Here is an 18508-nt window from a genome sequence, read left to right as displayed (position 1 = left end):
TCCTTCTCCAGGCGATCTTCCTGACCCAGGGATCAAACTCACATCTCTAGCACTGCAGGTAGATTCTTTACTCTGAGCTACTAGGGAAACTTACCCAACCTGACTTAGATAACATGTTTTTAACCTTTATTAAACATGCCATGAATGGTAATCACTCTCAACTAGTATGTTATTTTTAGTACATTCAGGTACTTCTGACCTACTAGTTGAGTTACATGTTTAACAATTCAGTTGGTTGTTCCTAAATCTGTTTGTATCAGTTTACTTGCTGTAGTCCTTACATAACTTTAACATTATGTAAGTCTATGGAACACAAAAGCAAAGAGTTATATCTATGTAAATGAAGTTGAGTGCAAGCTGAGTAGAATGACTCAATAAAGGTGAGTCATTCTTTTAAAAGGTATTAAATTAGATAAAGGTGAGACATCTGTAAAATATTAGGGAAAAACATTAAAAGTCAAAAAGAGGAACCTATATTTAGGGTTTTTCAAAAGTATCTTTAAGGCTTTATTCCACTTTAGAGAATCAAAACTGGAAATTGCAGATCATGCATTATGGATGTACTACTTTACACAAAAACTTCTCTCAACCATGATCTTCAAAGAGATATTGTTAGCTCTACATCAGAAAGTTGATTAAGTGAATTTAGATTTATGGTCTATTACATTTTAAGTCAAAATTTCAAAAAGTTACAATACGTATCTTTTTACTTTCCTCGTTTAACTTTTTCAATAACTCACTAAGTAACTGTGCCAACCTATCAGATATGAAGCCATCTAAAATGTTTTTCTGAAGCCCTTGTTTAAGGTCTTGTTGTAACCAACTAGATAAATCCTACATGTCTAAATAAAATAAGTGGAGGAGGAAACAGCAACCCACAGAATCCCATGGACAGAGGGAACTGGAGGATACAGTCCATAGCATCACAGAGTCAGACACAACTGAGTATGCACGCACACACACAAAATAATAGTGTGCAGTGATATACTCTAAAATAATTCTACGGAAAAAAGTACTAGACTATGCTTCACAAGGGCAAGGATCTTAATCTATTCTTTTCATAAACATAAGCCCCAAGAATAGAGTTCCTAGTGTATAGCTGATGCTCAATCAACATTTGTTGAATGAAGGGAAACAGGAACTCACCGTGATGACAGCCTTGCTAAGACAGATGGATCCTCTGCAGCCATACTCTGTCTCATCTTCAGATTTGTAGTAACTCAGAGTATTATTTTTCAAAACTACCCAGCGATCCTGCCACCCATGAATATAGTTTGTCCACTGGAGGAAAAGAAAGCAAAAAATTAAGTCAGTATTTTAGAAATCCAAACACTCTTAAACAGCAGTCAATCTAAGTTTAAGACCAAAATGTGAAAAGTTCTAACTACAAACAGTTAAAATTTAAAAATCTAAGATTTTCCAGATTAAACATGATTTTCCATAATTTCTTCAAAATTATAGATAAAATAGACAATAAATAAAACATAACATCTGAAGAATAAAAACTGAAGCACATTTCAGTTAAAAATTCTGCTTTTTTTTTTCTGGTGTGCTTTCATCCTCCCCTCCTCACCACCTTCAAGACTTAAATTTGTTTCTGTCCCTGTCGCATTCGACATATTCAACAGCAAAATAAGTTTGGCTACACAGTCTCTCACTCCCCTCATGCATGAAGCATTCTAAAATAGAAGCCAGTCATGCCCAAAACTCTGTTTTTGTTGTTAAGTTATTCCTATATGAAAATGTATGATGTTCATGACTACATTAAAGTAAAAATACAGATCACCTCTTTGGTATATCTATCAACTTGACTTTTACCTCCATAGCACTCTTTGAAGATCTATTTTTCAAACTCAAGGGTAAAATACAAACATAAAATTGGTTTCCAAAAACATACTTGGATTATCTGTTTCCAGTACCTACAAATGGTTTGTGCTGCTAAAGTTCTACTGCTGCACAGTGAAGATCAAAACCAATAAACTTACAAAGGCAGAAATGTAACCTCTATCGGAATTGTTGATATTGTATATTTTTATGCCCTGGGGTTTTAAATAGACAATTCAAAAACTATCTGCCAAAAACTAACTCTAAATGGATTGTTAAAAATATACTGCATTGGCTCAGAGAAATCTTTTCTTTACTGTTTCCTAATTCAACAGGTTTGAGACTGTTTGGCTCTTAACATCTTCTGAACTCCACCATTACAAGCCCTCCCTGAGAACTTATCCACACAGGATAAGCACCCTGAGATTTACCACCACTTAAGACAGCGACTTAAAATGACAACAAATAGACACAAAAATAAATTTACCTCTACCATAGAGTGCACTACCCCACTATGTTCCTATTTCTTTGGCTATACTGCTACTTCCAGTCATTCAGACTCAAACCCGGCTCAGGATTCCAGTACAGCATGGACAGAGCAGTGGATACATCATCAGAGAGGCTCAAGCACTTTCCTAGCTGTGTGAAAAGTTCTGACAAATTATTTAACTTCATCTTTCCTGCCTATTAAACCCTTAAATCTGACTCTTATCTTTTTTCAAGTAATCCAATCATATTATCAGGGGCTTCCCTGGTGACACAGACGGTAAAAAATCTGCCTGCAATGCAGGAGACCTGAGTTCATTCCCTAGGTCAGGAAGATCCCCTGGAGAAGGGAATGGCTATCCACTCCAGTATTCCTGCCTGGAGAGTTCCATGCTCAGAGAAGCCTGGCGGGCTACAGGTCATGGGGTCGCAAAGAGTCGGACACAACTGACCAAATAATACTTTCTGGGTTCCTGAGAAGGCTTAATAACCTTACCTCTGATATCGTCTGCTTTTAATTTCATAACTTACATAATCTTATTTATTAGGCATATTTTGCTTATTTATCTTACATATTAACCTCATTTAGTCTCCAGTTACAAAACTTACATGAACAACTGATTGCCTACAATAGAAATTGTTTAGACTGGTATACCTTAATCCTACCTTGTATTCAATTATTGCCTCTCAGAAAACTAGTAACTATGTGACTACGGTCAAGTTACTTATCCTCTGTTTGTTTGTCACATTTTACCTCTTAAAGTTTTTTAAGATTAAGCAAGAACAGACTTAGAACACTGCCAAGCACATAGTATTTTCTCAGTTGGAAGCAGAATTATGAATAGCTAATGAAGCTCTCTATACAAGGGATTTCCCAAGCAAGAATACTGAAGTGGGTTGCCATGTCCTCCTCCAGGGGATCTTCCAGACCCAGGAATTGAACCCAGGTCTCCTGCATTGCAGGCAGATTCTTTACTGGCTGAGACATCATGGTTCCCCAAAAATGAAGCTTAGAATCCTTCAGGGAACCTCACAAGAACAGATCCCTTTCAAAGTGACAGACAAGACACTAACAATTTTGTGCCCACACTTTTATATTATTTTCTTATAGAAGACCCAATAACCACATAAACTTCAGGCCCTTTACCCAGGAAGTGTTAACTCCTATTCACAACCAGAAGGCAGACTTCTGCCCTTCCTCCTAGCCTCATAACATTTCTTCACTCTTCCCCAGTCAACAGAGACAAGGCGATATGTGGGCACTGCAAGAGAATTAAATAATCCTGCTTCCTAGTAGTCCAGCAAGCATAAATTCAGGAGAAAAAAAAAAAAAAACACACATTTATAATAAGGATCAGAAGCAAGTTATACATACAATGCTATATGAATGAATACTCTACTATATTCATAGGAGATAACACCCTTGAGGAAAGGAGTGCTGGGATGGCTGGCAAAATAAAAGTCTTCATAGAAAGAATAGTTGAGATGGACTCCAGAGATGGACAGAATTTCAGCCAATAGTTAGGTGTGTGAAGAAAGCATTAGATAAAGATAAGGTAATAAAGTTGGAGAGAATTCAGAAGAAATTGGGTGAGATTTATCCAGGCTTAGTTGCTCTCAAGTCCATCTAAGGCCTGAATCTTCTCCCATCCATAACCCAACTTGACATTTGTTATAACCACCTAGAATTATTGTCAACCCAGTATTTTTGGAACTTAACGTGTCTAAGAAACAAGCCTGTAGAAAATATACTCATATTAAAAAAACTCTGGGCTGCTGTATTTCTCATACAAGTTTACTGTACCACCACCATTTCAAATTCACTCCATTTGTGGGGGAACAAACAAGTTAGCATTAGGATTTAACTACATTACTAAACAGAAGTTAAACAACAGACACTGAGTTCTAACCTTTGTTTAAAATTACCAAGTGAATACAAAGATTCAAAATATATATGTACTTGAAACTTAAAAACATACATTCAATATAAAACATTCTTGATGAAAAAGCTTCCAAGAAAACATATGTATCCATAAATTGCTAAATTTCAGGGAAATTTCCTTCTTAGCTGTTAACAAGAATACCAAAACCTACATCCCTGTTGATTCCAGGTACACAGCAACATGGAAGTCATTTGCCTACTAAAGAAGTGGTCAAAGACTACATCTCTATGCACTTAAATATCACGGAGAAAAATCTTTTTTTTTTTTGGTCATAAAGTATATACTACACCACTCTGCTTAAGTGATACTCGGATACTCACACACAGCGCATACTCAGAGCTCTGGTGACTCCACCCCTCACTACAATCCTCCTACCCCACAAAAAGGGATAATCAATAGTTCAAAAGTACAGCTTGTTTTTGTAAAATACTTAACACACCACAATACTAATTTGGTGAAATTATCGGAATCACTGAGAAGCAAAAAAGATTCATAATAGTTCCAAAGGAAAATGTACACCCATCACACATGTTCAATCCAGATTCCTAAATTACAAGATACATCTAATCCAAAGAGACCCTGGGGAGTTTCACCTTACTGAAAACTTTTCACTGAAATTCCAATAATGATTACATTATCAACACACTGTAATTTTTTCATAAACAAAAGTTAACACGTGCAAGCCTTAGTTTTGACATACTCATGCCTTTTGTAGGTCCTTTCTCAGTCTTCTAAAGACAATATAAAAGCCTAATATGAAACGATTACACAAACGACGTCCAAAAGCTTAGCCAAAGTAGGTATACTGGAAGCATGGTGATTTCTTAATAGGCAGTGGCTGCACATGATCTAGTATCTTATGACCAGCCTGTTGAAAGACTGGACCCTGCTCCCCTTCTCCAAGTTAACTGCCAGCTCCAGCCATTTCTAAAAGTTTAACAGAAAGAGAAAACGAAGTAAAAAAGGCAATGTGGATCTTATCACAGCAAAAACCTAAAAGAAAAAGAAAGAAAAGAAGGAAAGAAAACAAAACCTTAACAACAAACCCCAAACCACGTACTACCAACGGAAAAGATTACCCACCTTCCCTCTTAAAAGGGGCCTCATCCATTTTCGTTAAGTAGCTTTCAAATTCTACAAATGACTATCTGCTTCGGAAAAATTTTGGAAAAAATGTTTTTTAAAAAATACAGGAAAAGTAAAATGTCTTTTCCTAACTCTGCCCCCTGTCTGCAAGAATACTTTACTAAATAACACTCTTCTTGGACTAAATAAATGTCGGTTTCCATTCTGACATGTTTCAAGTTACTAGGAATATTTCTTGTACCTATCACCTGCCGATTCAATAGCTCCCTCTGAATTGGGGTAAAGGGTAAAAGTAAAGTACAAAAAGTCCTCCTCATTTAGATCTCTCACTACATCTAGCCTGGCATAGTTTCACACCTCAGATTTCAGCACCAAGCCGAGTTGCTCCGGCTTCTTTCTCAAAAACTGCGTCTACAAAAATCCCCCACCCCTGCTCTGCTCAGCATCTCTGGACAAACCTCTGTGGAGAGGTCTGATCTGCAGTTTTACCGTACTCGTTCCTTCGGATACTGCTGTTGCTCATCCCGAATTCCTATATCCAGGACGCCTGCCGCCCGGGGTCTCGAGTCGCGGTGCGCATCCCGTTCCCAAACTGGATGGATCCCCGGGTTGGGACGCGCTTCCCCCGGTCCTAGGCCGCCGAGACCCAGGGTAGGCGAAGAAGACCGTCCCCTTCTGCCCCCACCCCCACCGCGGCCCCGGTCCGGGCACTTCGGCGGCAGGACTCGGCCCCACACCCCGGGCCCATTCCGCAGCCCCCGCCCCGGGACAATCCGTGTTCTCGCTGCCAGCCCCACCCCGTGCCCTCAGCTGCTCGCCTCGCGGCAGGTGAGTCCGGGCAGGGGGCCCCTCAGCCTCGCGGGCTGCTCACCTTGCTGAGGACTCCGCAGCGCTCCACCGGCGGCCCGGACTCCGTCTCCGGATCCTCCTCCGAGCCCGACGAGTTCCAGCTCTGGTTATCCGACATGGAGGCGCGACAGCCGAGCAGGAGACCGGCCCCCGCTCCCTGAGCTGCGCCGGTGGAGGCGCCCAGTCCCCGGGGTGAAGGGTCGAGGGATGGCGAAGGAAGGAGTGCCCGCTCCGGTGCAGGAGGGAGCGGGAGGAGGGATGGAGTCCGCCCGCCGCGCCGCCGCCGCCGCCGCCGCCGCGCCTGACACCAAGCGGACCGGGGAAGGAGGTCGAGGGGCGAAGGAAGCCTGCCCTTCCAACCGTCAGCCGTCGCCGTCGCCGTGACCCCTGCGCTGCGCCCGGCGCCGCCGCCCGAATTTGGCCCCCTCGATGCCAACCTCGGGGGAGAGGAAAAGAGGAGGAAGACGGGAAGAGGGAAAACCCAGCTGCAGAGACCCAGGTCCACTCACACCTCCGCTAGGCCGCCATCTTCCTGCCTAGCCCACTATTTACCCTCCCCTCCCCTCTTCCCTCCCTTTCGTCCTCCCATTCTCCCCCCTGCTCCCCGCCCCGTCCCCCTCCCAACGTCTGACGCTTCACGCCGAGGCTCGGAGTTCCCTCCCGCAACTTACCTCCGGCCCTCCCGGGTGACGCCGGGTAGGAAAGTAGGAGGAGCGGAGAAAGGAGAAGGCGGGATGGGGACCCCACTGTGCTGCATTCTGGGAAGGACGCTGCTTCGTGCGCTGCGCAGCCTCCTGGGAGTTGTAGTCGCGGTCCGGAGGCAACTGGTAAGTGATCCGCGCCGGGAGGGCTGGTCGCCTTGGGGACCGTCAGAGGGAGGGTGGGCTTCGTTTGATAGTTGCGTGACCCGTCCCCTGTGCCATGCTCCTATCTGTGCCTAGCATGTTTATGACGAACCCTCCGGGCTTGTGGACCGGGACGTGAGGCAGCTGCGGGGGATGCCCGGGCCTGCCCTCCGTGGCCGTTTCCCCAAAGCCGGATAGCATCTTGCCGCTTGCCTGGGCAGAAGCATACCGGGCTTTTCTGCCTCAACCACGGGCCGGGGGGTTGCGACCTCTCTAATGACAAGGGCATTTCTTTCCGTCAAACCACCTCTGCAAATTTCGAAGATCTTCCGTCTCGCCGTTTAGAAGTTAGACTTCACCTGAGGTTTCCCAATTTAGAAGGGAGAATTTTTAGTCCCTTCTCACCAGAGCAAGAACTTTTCTTTGTTAGATTTACAGAGTTTTTAATTGTGGAAAGTAATTTTGGAGATGTCGGAGAATAAATGACGTTGAAGAGTTTTTAAAGGAAAATAAGAATGTGAGGTGAGAGAGATGAGATGAGACTTCCCTCATTGTCCAGTGATTGGGACTTCGCCTAACATGCTGGGATGTAGTTTCGATCCTTGGTCGGGGAGCTAGGATTCCACATGCTTCGTGGCCACTTTCTTGCATAATATAAATGAAAGTGCAGTAATCTTATTGAGTGATAACGGGTTAAGCAGTAGGAGGTTGGCTTTGCCTGAAGACTAGAATTAGTGGAAAGACTGAGAGAAGATCTAACATTTCATTTTGCTTTTTTGCATATATTAAGATAATTTTTATGGGGAGATCGTTAACTTTGTAGCATCAATTCTTTCATCTTGTTTGCTTCTTTTCCATCTTGTCAACTTCCTAATAATTGCCAAGAGTACAATTCCTTATTAAACCTTAGAAAGAATACCTGCTTACTGCAGGTTACAGGAGGATAGAAGTGAAATTTTCAGTCTGTGGGAAAAGGCTCAGTGGCCAGAAGGCTCTAGTCGCCATAGAGGTCAACTTAACTGGAATCTTCAGGGAAAAAAACGGAATGATAGAAAGGGTTTTGTTTTCCTAGATTGACACGAAATGCTGAATCTGTTGTAAATCAGTTACAAATTATTTTTCTGTTGTGAAATCAAGTGAAAACGCATAATTGAAAGCCATTCAGATGAATAAAACCTTGAGATAAGCTTTTGAAAATACTTTTTCAGTATGTTAATTAGGAGAGAATCCCAATGTTGTCATTCAAAACAGAAAAATAGAAAAAATTCACTTAGCACATTTTCCCTCTTTATTGAATTACTAAATTATATCCCTGGTAGCTCAGCAGGTAAAGAATCCACCTGCAATGCAGGAGACCCCGGTTCCATTCCTGGGTAGGGAAGATCCCCTGGAGAACGGATAGGCTACCCATTCCAGTATTCTTGGGCTTCCCTTGTGGCTCAGCTGGTGAAGAATCTGCCTGCAATGCGGGAGACCTGGCTTCTACCCCTGGGTTGGGAAGATCCCCTGGAGAAGGAAAAGGCTACCCACTCCAGTATTCTGGCCTGGAGAATTCCTGGTTACAAAGAGTTGCACACCACCGAGCTACTTTCACTTCACCTTTAGAGTGTCAAATGTAGCAAATTTTGCTTTGCATTTCAATTACCTAACATAGTTGACTTCCTGTCTCTGATTCTTTTAACTCTAACTCATAAATCTCAAGGAAATGATTATGAAATGTTGAAAAATCCACTTCATAATGCAATTTATCAATAGAATCGTGAGAGCATCGTATATATTTATTTTTAAATTGAACTTTCTGTTGTATTTTATGAATTTCTAAGTTGTGTGGTTGTAAGCACCAATGCTTACATCACTAAGTTGCCCACTTAATCAGTAGGGAATTGTTTAATTGTAATAGAATTGTAATAGAATTAATGAGAGAAATTGCCTTTTTAAAAAAGCTTCTTTGTGTGTGTCTCTGTACTTACACGACTATTTTTTAAATGTTTTTAAGTACAGAAGGATTTTTGTACACTGATCAGAATACCATTTTAGAGGTTGGGATTCTCTTCTGTTAATGGTAAGAAACTGCAATACGAGAATGAAATACACAAGCTTTCTCTTTATTCTGTTGTGAGAATGATAGCTTCTGAGTTTTCTCTCTTACTTAGAACCATCCTCAACCTTATCAATATTCTATATTGTCTCTTAGTTTTTTTTTTTTAACTTTTAAACTTGTATTCATCTGTTTTAAGAACAACCACTTGGTCCACTGTTTTATTTAATAGTTTTTCTTACCCTTATATTTACGTGATTTGCAAAATCTCCATATATTGTATCTAGGTCTGTTTCTGGACTTCATTCATTTTTATTATCTATTTTGTCTATAGCTGTGCTAATACCATACTGTTTTAATTATTTAACTTTATCCTATTTTCATATATATAATAACAAAACTCCTAATGTTCTTTCTCGTTTGGATATTTTTGTATATCTTCTCTTCCAGATGAGTTTTTAGAACATTTTGTCAAATTACATGAAACACTCTATTGGAATTTGGATTAATAATGCACTTAATTTGTGAAGCAAATGACATCTTTACATTATTAGTTCTTAGCCTTGGTCAGATACTTTATATACCTGATCTAACTTACAAACCACATAATGTAAGCATTGTTGGCTTCATCTTAAGGATAATGAAACTGAAGCTCAGTGCTGCCAAGTAACTTACCCAGTGCCAAATAGCTACTAAGTATTGGGGTTAGGATTTGAAAACAGATCTGATTTTAAAGGTCATACCATTTTCTTTGATTCAGGAGACCCCTAAAGGTGGGAAGAATTGTGTAAATAGTTTATTTTGTAGATGAGTATATCAGAGCAACTGTGCTCTTAATTCAGTTAATGGTTTTGAATATCTTTTCACTTACCCAGCCCTTACATCTATGCTGTCTTACTTAACCCTAATATAGAATTTATTAGGTGCTCTTCTATTTCTATTATTATTTCTAATATAGAAATAATATATTATTTTTCTAATATAGAAATAATATATTATTTTTCTAATATAGAAACTATATTATTTATATTTATAATATAATTATTTATATTTCTAATATAATTATTTTCTATTTCTAGTATGTCTTCACATGAAGACACTGAACCCAGAGATTTTAAATAACTTTCCAAAGGTCATACAACATCAAAGAGAATAGTTGTTGTTCAAACCAGCATCTCTTGCGTCTCCTACATTGGCAGGTGATTCTTTAGCACTGACCCATCTGGGAAGCCCTGTCATCCCACTAGAATTCTTCAATTCCTCTTCTTTCTCCCCATCTTCACCTTGCTTCATTCTCCCACCTTTTTCTTTCTACAAAACCCCAATCCCTTCATCCCTGCCTCCCTCTCCCATTGCAGTGACACAGAAACCAAAAACCTAGCAGTTTTACTAATCACCGGGTAGGGGTCTAGAAGTAAATATGTCTTCTTGATGCTGGAATTATAGTAGCAGAGGATGTCCCAAGTTGAAACTGAGGTCATTGTCTAATATTTAAAAATGATGTTATAAAGAGCCTTCATTAGTCCACTTAGCCTGCCATAACAAAATACAACATGCTAGGTGGCCTTGGTCTCATTATCTCTTCTAATTAAGAATACCAGTCCTTTGGATTAGGGCCCCATCCTATGGCCTCACTTAACCTTAACTATAGGGCTTCCCTCATGGCTTAGCAGTAAAGAATCTGCCTGCCAATGCAGGAGACTCAGGTTCCATCCCTGATCCAGGAGGATCCCCTGGAGAAGGAAATGGCAACCCATTCCAGTATTCTTGCCTGGAAGATCCCATGGACAGAGGACCCTGGTGGGCTACAGTCCATGGGATCACAGAAGAGTCAGGCATGACCTAGTGACTAAACAACAACAAACAAAATTATCTTTTAATAAGCCCTGTCTCCAAATACAATCATATTGAGAGTTAGGTCCTCAAAATATGAATTGAGGGGAACACATTTAGTCCGTAACAGTGCTTACAGGTTCTGTATTCCCACAGTGTTTATTATGGTAAAGATACATTTTGAGTTAAATAGTGCTTTTTAGCTAAGCTGGGAATTTAACTGTTCATGGTAATCTTTATAATACTGTTCCCAACTGAAACATAATCAGTTAAAAACTGGAAATTTACATACAAAACCTGATTTTTAAAACTTAAGAATTACTAATCCATGAAGTAGAGGTAATGATCTATGAATAGCAACAGTCTAAAAACTAAAGTACAAGTGAACAAAATACAGCGTGTAAGCAATACAGCTGATATTTTTTTCCGCTTTTTAATGTGTTGAATAATAATCTGGGTAATGAAATTATGGACCACTTGAATTTCCTCTTTGTACCTTTTGGTATGAAAAAAAGTATGTCATGTGAGTATGTGCGTGCCTGTGTATCACTTTTGTAACAGAAGAAATCGTCTAATTATAAATGATATAAATTAAAGATTAATCTCTACATACAGTGTTCTAAGTTAATTTTCAACTTAGAGTTGTTAATGTCCCTGTTTTTCCATACATTTCCCTCTTTAACATAAAGAGAATTGATGATTACAGCATTTCTTAAGAAGGCCCCATCATGTCTTCAGAGTTATTTTCCCCAAGCTGCCGACCCCTATTCACATTTTGATGCACAGATAATGACAGTTATGTCATAACTGCTGTCTCACTGACAAGGATTATATGAAATATCCCAAGTTTTGAAAAGTTAAAATATGAAAAAGAGATGTGTTCTTGAAGCAGTGAGATATGGTGCAATCGGCCTTCCCTGTCTATGGATTCCACATCCTTGGATTCAACCAACCTTAGGTCACAAATATTCAGGAAAAAAATTCCAGAAAGTTCCAAAAAGCAAAGGTTGAATTTGCTGCCCACCAGCAGCTATTTATATATAATTTACATGATATTTATATGTCATTTACATGAGCTATTTGTAAATCATATTAGGTGTTATAAGTAGCCTAGAGATTATTTAAAGTATATGGGAGGCTATGCACAGGTTGTATGCAGATACCTCACAATTTAACATAAAGGGCCTGAATACTCATGGATTTTGGTATCTGCAAAGAGTCCTGTAACCAATCCCCTGTGGATACTGAGGGAGGTCTGTACTTGCTTTTTTAAGCATTTCCCCTTCTTTTTTCCTCCCTATTTTTAATTTTTAGAACATAAAAACATACATACAGTCCCCGACTTAGAATGATTCAACTTAGGGTTTTTGGACTTTACTTTTTTTCTTTTCCCAGGCTAGCAGTATGCAGTATGATACTCTCCTGTGCTGTTGGGCAGTGTCAGTGAGTCACAGGTCCTAGTCAGCCTTGTGATCATGAGGGCAAACAACACAATTCTGTACCCATAAACCTGTTCTGCTTTTCACTTTCAGTACTATACTGAGTAAATTACATGATTTTATCAAGGCTCTTCGACTGAAGGGATCAGAAATGTATTTTGGGTAGCTCAAATAAGAGATGTTATTGTAGAGCTCTCTGAATCCTCAGCTGGGCCTTGTATGCATATTTCAGTCCTTGGAAAATGAGGTCTTGGTATTTTTCTGTTCATCTGTGGGGCCTCATGGTATCTTTCATCTCTGTTCTTGTCTTCTCAGTCTCAGTTTATTTGTCTCTTCATATCTCATCTTGCATGTTGTCCAACTTGTTTTAACTACCTGTCAGTTTCCAGGCCCTCTCCATGTCAGTAAAGAATCCGCCTGCAATGCAGGAGACCCTGGTTCGATTTCTGGGTCGGGAGGATCCCCTGGAGAAGGGATAGGCTACCCACTCCAGTATTCTTGGGCTTCCCTTGTGGCTAGCTGATAAAGAATCTGCCTGCAATGCAGGAGACCTGGGTTCGATCCCTGGTTTGGAAAGATCCCCTGGAGAAGGGAAAGGCTACCCATTCCAGTATTCTGGCCTGGAGAATTCCATGGACTGTATAGTCCATGGGGTCCCAAAGAGTCGGACAAGACTGAGTGACTTTCACTTTCACTCAATGTCTAAGTTTAAATTCTTAGGTAGTTAGCCAGCCAGCACTGTAATTAGCTCTTCCCAAAAGTATGGAATATGTCTGCCCCTTCTGTGGTTTGTTGAGAGTTGGAGGCCAACTAGAAACAATAGGCATGTCTAGTATATATATAATTTACATTATAATCTGTTTATAACTGTAGGTGTGGGAAAGGGGGCATTCTGAGGGAAAAGAATTATGTAACATATATGAAAATCTAATTGTCAAATCACAAATATTCTTTTAAAAGGAATAACATGATAATGGTTAAATGACTGTATTAGACTGTATATATTATTTTTTCTTCTACTAAAAACATGACTGTAAAATTTTTTTATCCACTTTTTTTCAAATATTAGTCCCCAAAATAGTGCTTAGAAGGCAGTCAATATAATTAATTAATGTATTTTACCTTATCTTTTCAGTTAATAGTTTAATTCAGCAAGTATCCGATATGTAAGCTATTATGCTGTCTACTATGAATAATTTTAAAATAGTTATAGATTAAAAAAAAAAGAAGGGAATTGTGTAGGTCTGCATTCAAGGAGTTTATAACAGAAAACAAGATAAGAAAGAAATACATATGAGTTGAGCTAGTATTTTGTAAGTTAAAAGAAGGTACCTTTTACTCTTCTGGAGAAGGAAATGGCAGTCCACTCCAGCACTCTTGCCTGGAAAATCCCATGGACGGAGGAGCCTGATAGGCTATAGTCCATGGGGTCACAAAGAGTCGGACTGAGCGACTTCACTTTCACCTTTTACTCCTAGGATCCGACAGTGATAAATCCTGTTCTCCTGTTCTCTAATGTATTTTCTAATCCTTAGGCCACTTGCCCCAGGTCTTTTTAGTTAAAACAATGGTTGTTTGGGATTTTAAAGAAAAAAGGATTGTCTTTGTTTGCTGATCTCTTACCATCAAGTTATCACGTTAATTGTTTTATGAATCTTGTCACATTAGAAATATCATAAACTGATAGATCTCCTTTTCTTTTAACGTATAACTGTGTGTGTGACATTCAGCATGTGCCCTAAATAAAGTTCAGAGATTTAAAAGATTTAACAGCTCTTCTGCAAACCTTTTCCAGTTTAACATGAATCGCTTGCCCTTTTGAATGCTTTTGTTTCCCACTTTTCCTGTTTTGACTACTAATAAATTATATTTGTCTGTTAGGCTTAGGGTTCCTGTCAGGCCTGTTAAAGAATCATATAGTTTCTGCCACTATGGTGGTTCTCCCTGAGTTCAGAGTGAACAAGCCGACAGTCCCTGAGTGTGAGTCCTAGGACTTCATCCTTAATAACCGTTTTGACTTTGGTGTGTATTAAATAAATGCTAACTTAATAAATGGCATCAGTATAACCAGTCTCTTTTTATTGCTATGTACATCCCAGTTGTTGTGGTGTTATATGCGTTTGTAAAATGCTATTTTCATAAGTATATCAAAGTAGATATTCATTTAAGTGAAATGTGGTGAATGCATCTATATCCATTCCTGACAATGTGAACACTAGTTTCAGAAATATTAGGGGCTGCAAGAAACTTGCATGTGTTCATCTTTTGTGACCTTGTACAGAATTCTTTTGTAATATCTTTGTGACTGTATTCAAAAAAGGGAGTAGTATACAAACGTGTGTAAAGTGAATGTAAAACTATTCATGGCATTGCCTCCCTGTGTATCTTAAGCTTTTGAGTTGGTACCAAAAAATGGTTGTATTTTACCTGTCTGTAGTCAGCATCTGGCATGCATATCTCCCACATTAGTAATTTTCTGTTAGACTTAGATCTTTACAGATATAGTCATATCCAGTGTAAGTAACCCAAGTGTACTAGTCTATGAATTAGCATAAATAGTAAAACAAATTTTCCAGTTACTGAGAAAAATACCAAAAGCTGATCATAAAATCTAGTTGAATAAAAGGAGCCTTGTAGAGGGGTTGGAGCAACTGGGAGATTGGGATTGACACATATATACAGTATTGATACTATGTATAAAATAGGTAATTAATGAGAACCTACTGTGTAGCCCAGGGAACTCTACTTAATGCACTGTGGGGACCTGAATGGGAGGGAAGTCCAAAAGGAAGGGGATATATGGATAAGTATGACTGATTTATTTTGCTGTACAGTAGAAACTAACACAACACTGTAAAGCAACTATACTCCAATAGAAATTAATTTAAAAATAGTAAGTTGAAAACAACCTGGAAGGAAAAAGGAGCCTTGTAATTAATCTGATGAATTTATGTGCATTCTTTATATGTGAATGGTTCTCACAGCCAGACAGCTGCAGAATTTCTCTCCTTCCTGTGTATGCTTGTACTGTTTTCTTTCTCTTCATTCCTCCCCTTCCTTTGTATTACTGTTGTTTATATGTGTTGTGCATTGCTATTGTCTGCTATTATTTTTCCTCTTCTGTTCCTCCTCTTCTGTAACAGTCATTGGCAGAAGTCATGGGAAAAGCAGAGGAGGGAGTCAGTGAGAAATAGTGAGAAGCTAGGAGGAAAATGATCTATAATAGAACCTTCATAACATGCCTTCCATCCTATTTTAATTGATTCATGGGCATAGGGATTATGCTGTACCTATTCTTAATTACTTACTTAGATTCGTTTTCCCACTTACTTTGATTCTTTTTCTCAAGAGTCCCTAAATAGTCTCACCATTTTTCCAGGCCCTGCAAGTGCTCTTCATTTCTTGGTTTCAAATATAGGCTTGATGTCCTTTTACTATATCCCTGCCTCATATTTTTATTTTCCTCAATTATGATTCTAAATGATTAGGACCACTTACTTGGGTTTTCCCTGTTATGATGATATGATGGCTATCTAACTAGGCATTGTCAATATTTACCTTACTTACTTTCTTTTTCTTTGTTCTCTTTCTAACTACCCACACTCCATGTGGATTGAAAGACTTTTGTTTTATTGACATCAATTATTGTTATTATGCTCATACTGCTAGGACTCAGCTGTTACTCTGATTCTTAAGGTTACTTGCATATATATCTTAGACTCACTTATGTGTTGATATTTTACCATGTAACTCTCCAAGGACAACTTTATTTGAGTAAGGGAAAGGTACCTGTTGGTAATACATTGCATACAGCTGCTTAGGAATATGTCATATCCCATGGAAAGTTCAAACATTCATCAATAAGACTGATTTCAGAAACAGAATTTCAAAGAACATGTAGGCCACCCTTAGAGCCAAGCCAGACATGTTCCAAGCAGAAATATTCTTTCTTACTGTTGAATAAAATTAAAATTGTATTTCATTAACTTTTGTTTATATGTTTGGTTTTGTAGGGTTAAAAACGTATCAGAAGTAGTTGGTATTTAATAGGTCTCACTATAACATTAAAAAAATCCTTTAGTCTTAAAAGTAGTGTTTGTAGCATATGCCCTGAGAAAACCCACAATTCTAAAATACACATATACTCCAGGGTTCACTGCAGCTCTATTTATACCAGCCAGGAGATGGAAGCAACTTAAATGCCCATCAACAGATAAATGGATAAAGAAGTTGTGTTACATGTATACAATGAAAATTACTTGCCATAAAAAGGAATGAGAGAATGAACTTGAGCCAGTTCTAGTGAAGTAGATTATCCTAGAGCCTCTTATACAGAGTGAATAAGTCAGAAAGAGAAAAACAAATATCATATATTAAGACATATATATGGAATTTAGAAAAAGGTACCAGTGAACCTGTTTGCAGGGCAGCAGTGAGAGACCCAGACATAGAGAACAGACTTATGGACACGGCGGGGAAAGGAGCGGGTGGGCTGAACTGAGAGAGTAGCATGAAGCATCGATATGACCTTATGTAAAAGAGAGAGCCAGTTGGAATTTACCCTATAGCGCAGGGAGCTCAACATGATGCTCTGTGATGACCTAGAGTAGTGGGGTGGGGTTGGATGTTTAATAGCAGGGGAACATATGTATACCTATGGCTGATTCATATTGATGTATGGTAGATACCAGCACAACATTGTAAAGCAATTATTCTTCAATTAAAAAAAATTTTAGAAAGTGAAAAAAAAGTATGTAGTATACATCTATCAGAGAAGGCAATGGCACCCCATTCCAGTACTCTTGCCTGGAAAATCCATGGACAGAAGAGCCTGGTAGGCTGCAGTCCATGGGCTCGCTAAGAGTCAGACACGACTGAGTGACTTCACTTTCACTCTTCTTTTTCATGCATTGGAGAAGGAAATGGCAACCCACTCCACTGTTTTTACCTGGAGAATCCCAGGGACGAGGGAGCCTGGTGGGCTGCCGTCTATGGGGTCGCACAGGGTCGGACACGACTGAAGCAACTTAGCATAGCATAGCATACATCTATAATAGATAAACAGGAATATTGCTGTCTAGTCTCTGCATATATATTTTTTCCTTCTGTTTTTCTCCCCAAGCTTTTGAGTCTTTAACTTGTAGCCTCTTTTCATTACATCGAGAAATTCTTTTGGTAATGTATTAAAGCCATACTACATAAAGCATTATGATATTCTTAAGTATTGGTAGAATCCTCATGATAATTATTTTGTCAATGTGTTTGCTTTCTATTTTTCTTCCCAGCCCTTTCATTGTTTCACTTTTACTGTAATTTCAGATCCTCTTTTCCTTAGTCACATAAACTGAAAATTATCATTATGAAATACACATGTTGTTATGGTGATACAGTTTACCTTCGTCTTCATTTAAAGTATTTGTTAAGAACTTGCTATATGGGGACCCTAATTAGGGTGCTGTAAAAATGAGATACATACCACACTTTCATAGACCCGTTATTCTAGCATACAGAAATGTGTCTAAAAATACAGACAGTAATACTAAGACTATTCAGAAATATAGACAAAAATAAGTAATAAAACTGTTATGGTTTTAACAGTCACATTATTATTAAAGAGCATGGAGAGCTTTAAAATTGCCTGTCACATAGTAAGTGATCAGTGTATATGGATGAATGGAATAAGTTTAGTTGGTTAATTTTTGAAGGGAAATTGTAGGGATTGCAATTAACAAAGACCAGGAGAAAAATCACTAAGCACAGTTAAAATTAATGAGAGACTAAAGAACCAAATTCCATCATAGTTTTTTGTAAGGAAGAAGTATCATTTGTTAAGGGCCTACTCAGTGTAGGCATTGTTTTAGGTTTATCACATTTAGTATTCATTTTTCACAAAAACCCTGCAACATACACATTATCCTTATTTTACATATAAAGAAATTAAAGTTCAAATAAATAAATTGCCCAAGGTCCTAGCTAGTGAATAGTCTAGCCCAGATTTTTGAACCTCATAGGCTTATACTATGTACTTTTTATACATACACACTTGTCTCTATATCCTTTGGGTGTTGGATTTGTTTCCAGGATCGCAAAGATACCAAAAATCTATGGATGCTAAAATCCCTCGTATAATCATGGCATGGTATAGTTGGCAGAGTACATCATGCG

The 18508-nt window shown here is 38.9% G+C and overlaps 2 protein-coding genes across 6 annotated transcripts in view; one reads left to right on the top strand and one right to left on the bottom strand.

The window, feature by feature from the left end:
• CERT1 (ceramide transporter 1) overlaps window positions 1-7004 on the bottom strand; it is a 132805-nt gene extending 125801 nt beyond the window's left edge. Inside the window, exons 1-3 of one of the 3 annotated variants that reach the window (XM_025296391.3) lie at window positions 6860-7004; window positions 6211-6625; window positions 1147-1281 (exon numbers count right to left, since the gene is read on the bottom strand). In XM_025296391.3, the coding sequence (XP_025152176.2) occupies window positions 1147-1281; window positions 6211-6625; window positions 6860-6945 (636 nt within the window). In that variant the 5' untranslated portion in view covers window positions 6946-7004. The remainder of the gene's footprint in view (window positions 1-1146; window positions 1282-6210; window positions 6626-6859) is intronic. The other 2 variants (XM_006074038.4, XM_006074037.4) reach the window with 2 other exon arrangements.
• The window catches only part of POLK (DNA polymerase kappa), a 79537-nt gene continuing 67922 nt past the window's right edge, over window positions 6894-18508 (top strand). For all 3 annotated transcript variants that reach the window (XM_044925477.2, XM_006074034.4, XM_006074033.4), the window contains exon 1: window positions 6894-7015. In XM_044925477.2, the coding sequence (XP_044781412.2) occupies window positions 6923-7015 (93 nt within the window). In that variant the 5' untranslated portion in view covers window positions 6894-6922. The remainder of the gene's footprint in view (window positions 7016-18508) is intronic.

The sequence above is a fragment of the Bubalus bubalis genome, chromosome 11 (assembly GCF_019923935.1).
Source record: "Bubalus bubalis isolate 160015118507 breed Murrah chromosome 11, NDDB_SH_1, whole genome shotgun sequence".
Taxonomy (NCBI): domain Eukaryota; kingdom Metazoa; phylum Chordata; class Mammalia; order Artiodactyla; family Bovidae; genus Bubalus; species Bubalus bubalis.
Note: the sequence above shows the minus strand (reverse complement) of the source record. Positions and strands in the feature narration are given on the sequence as shown.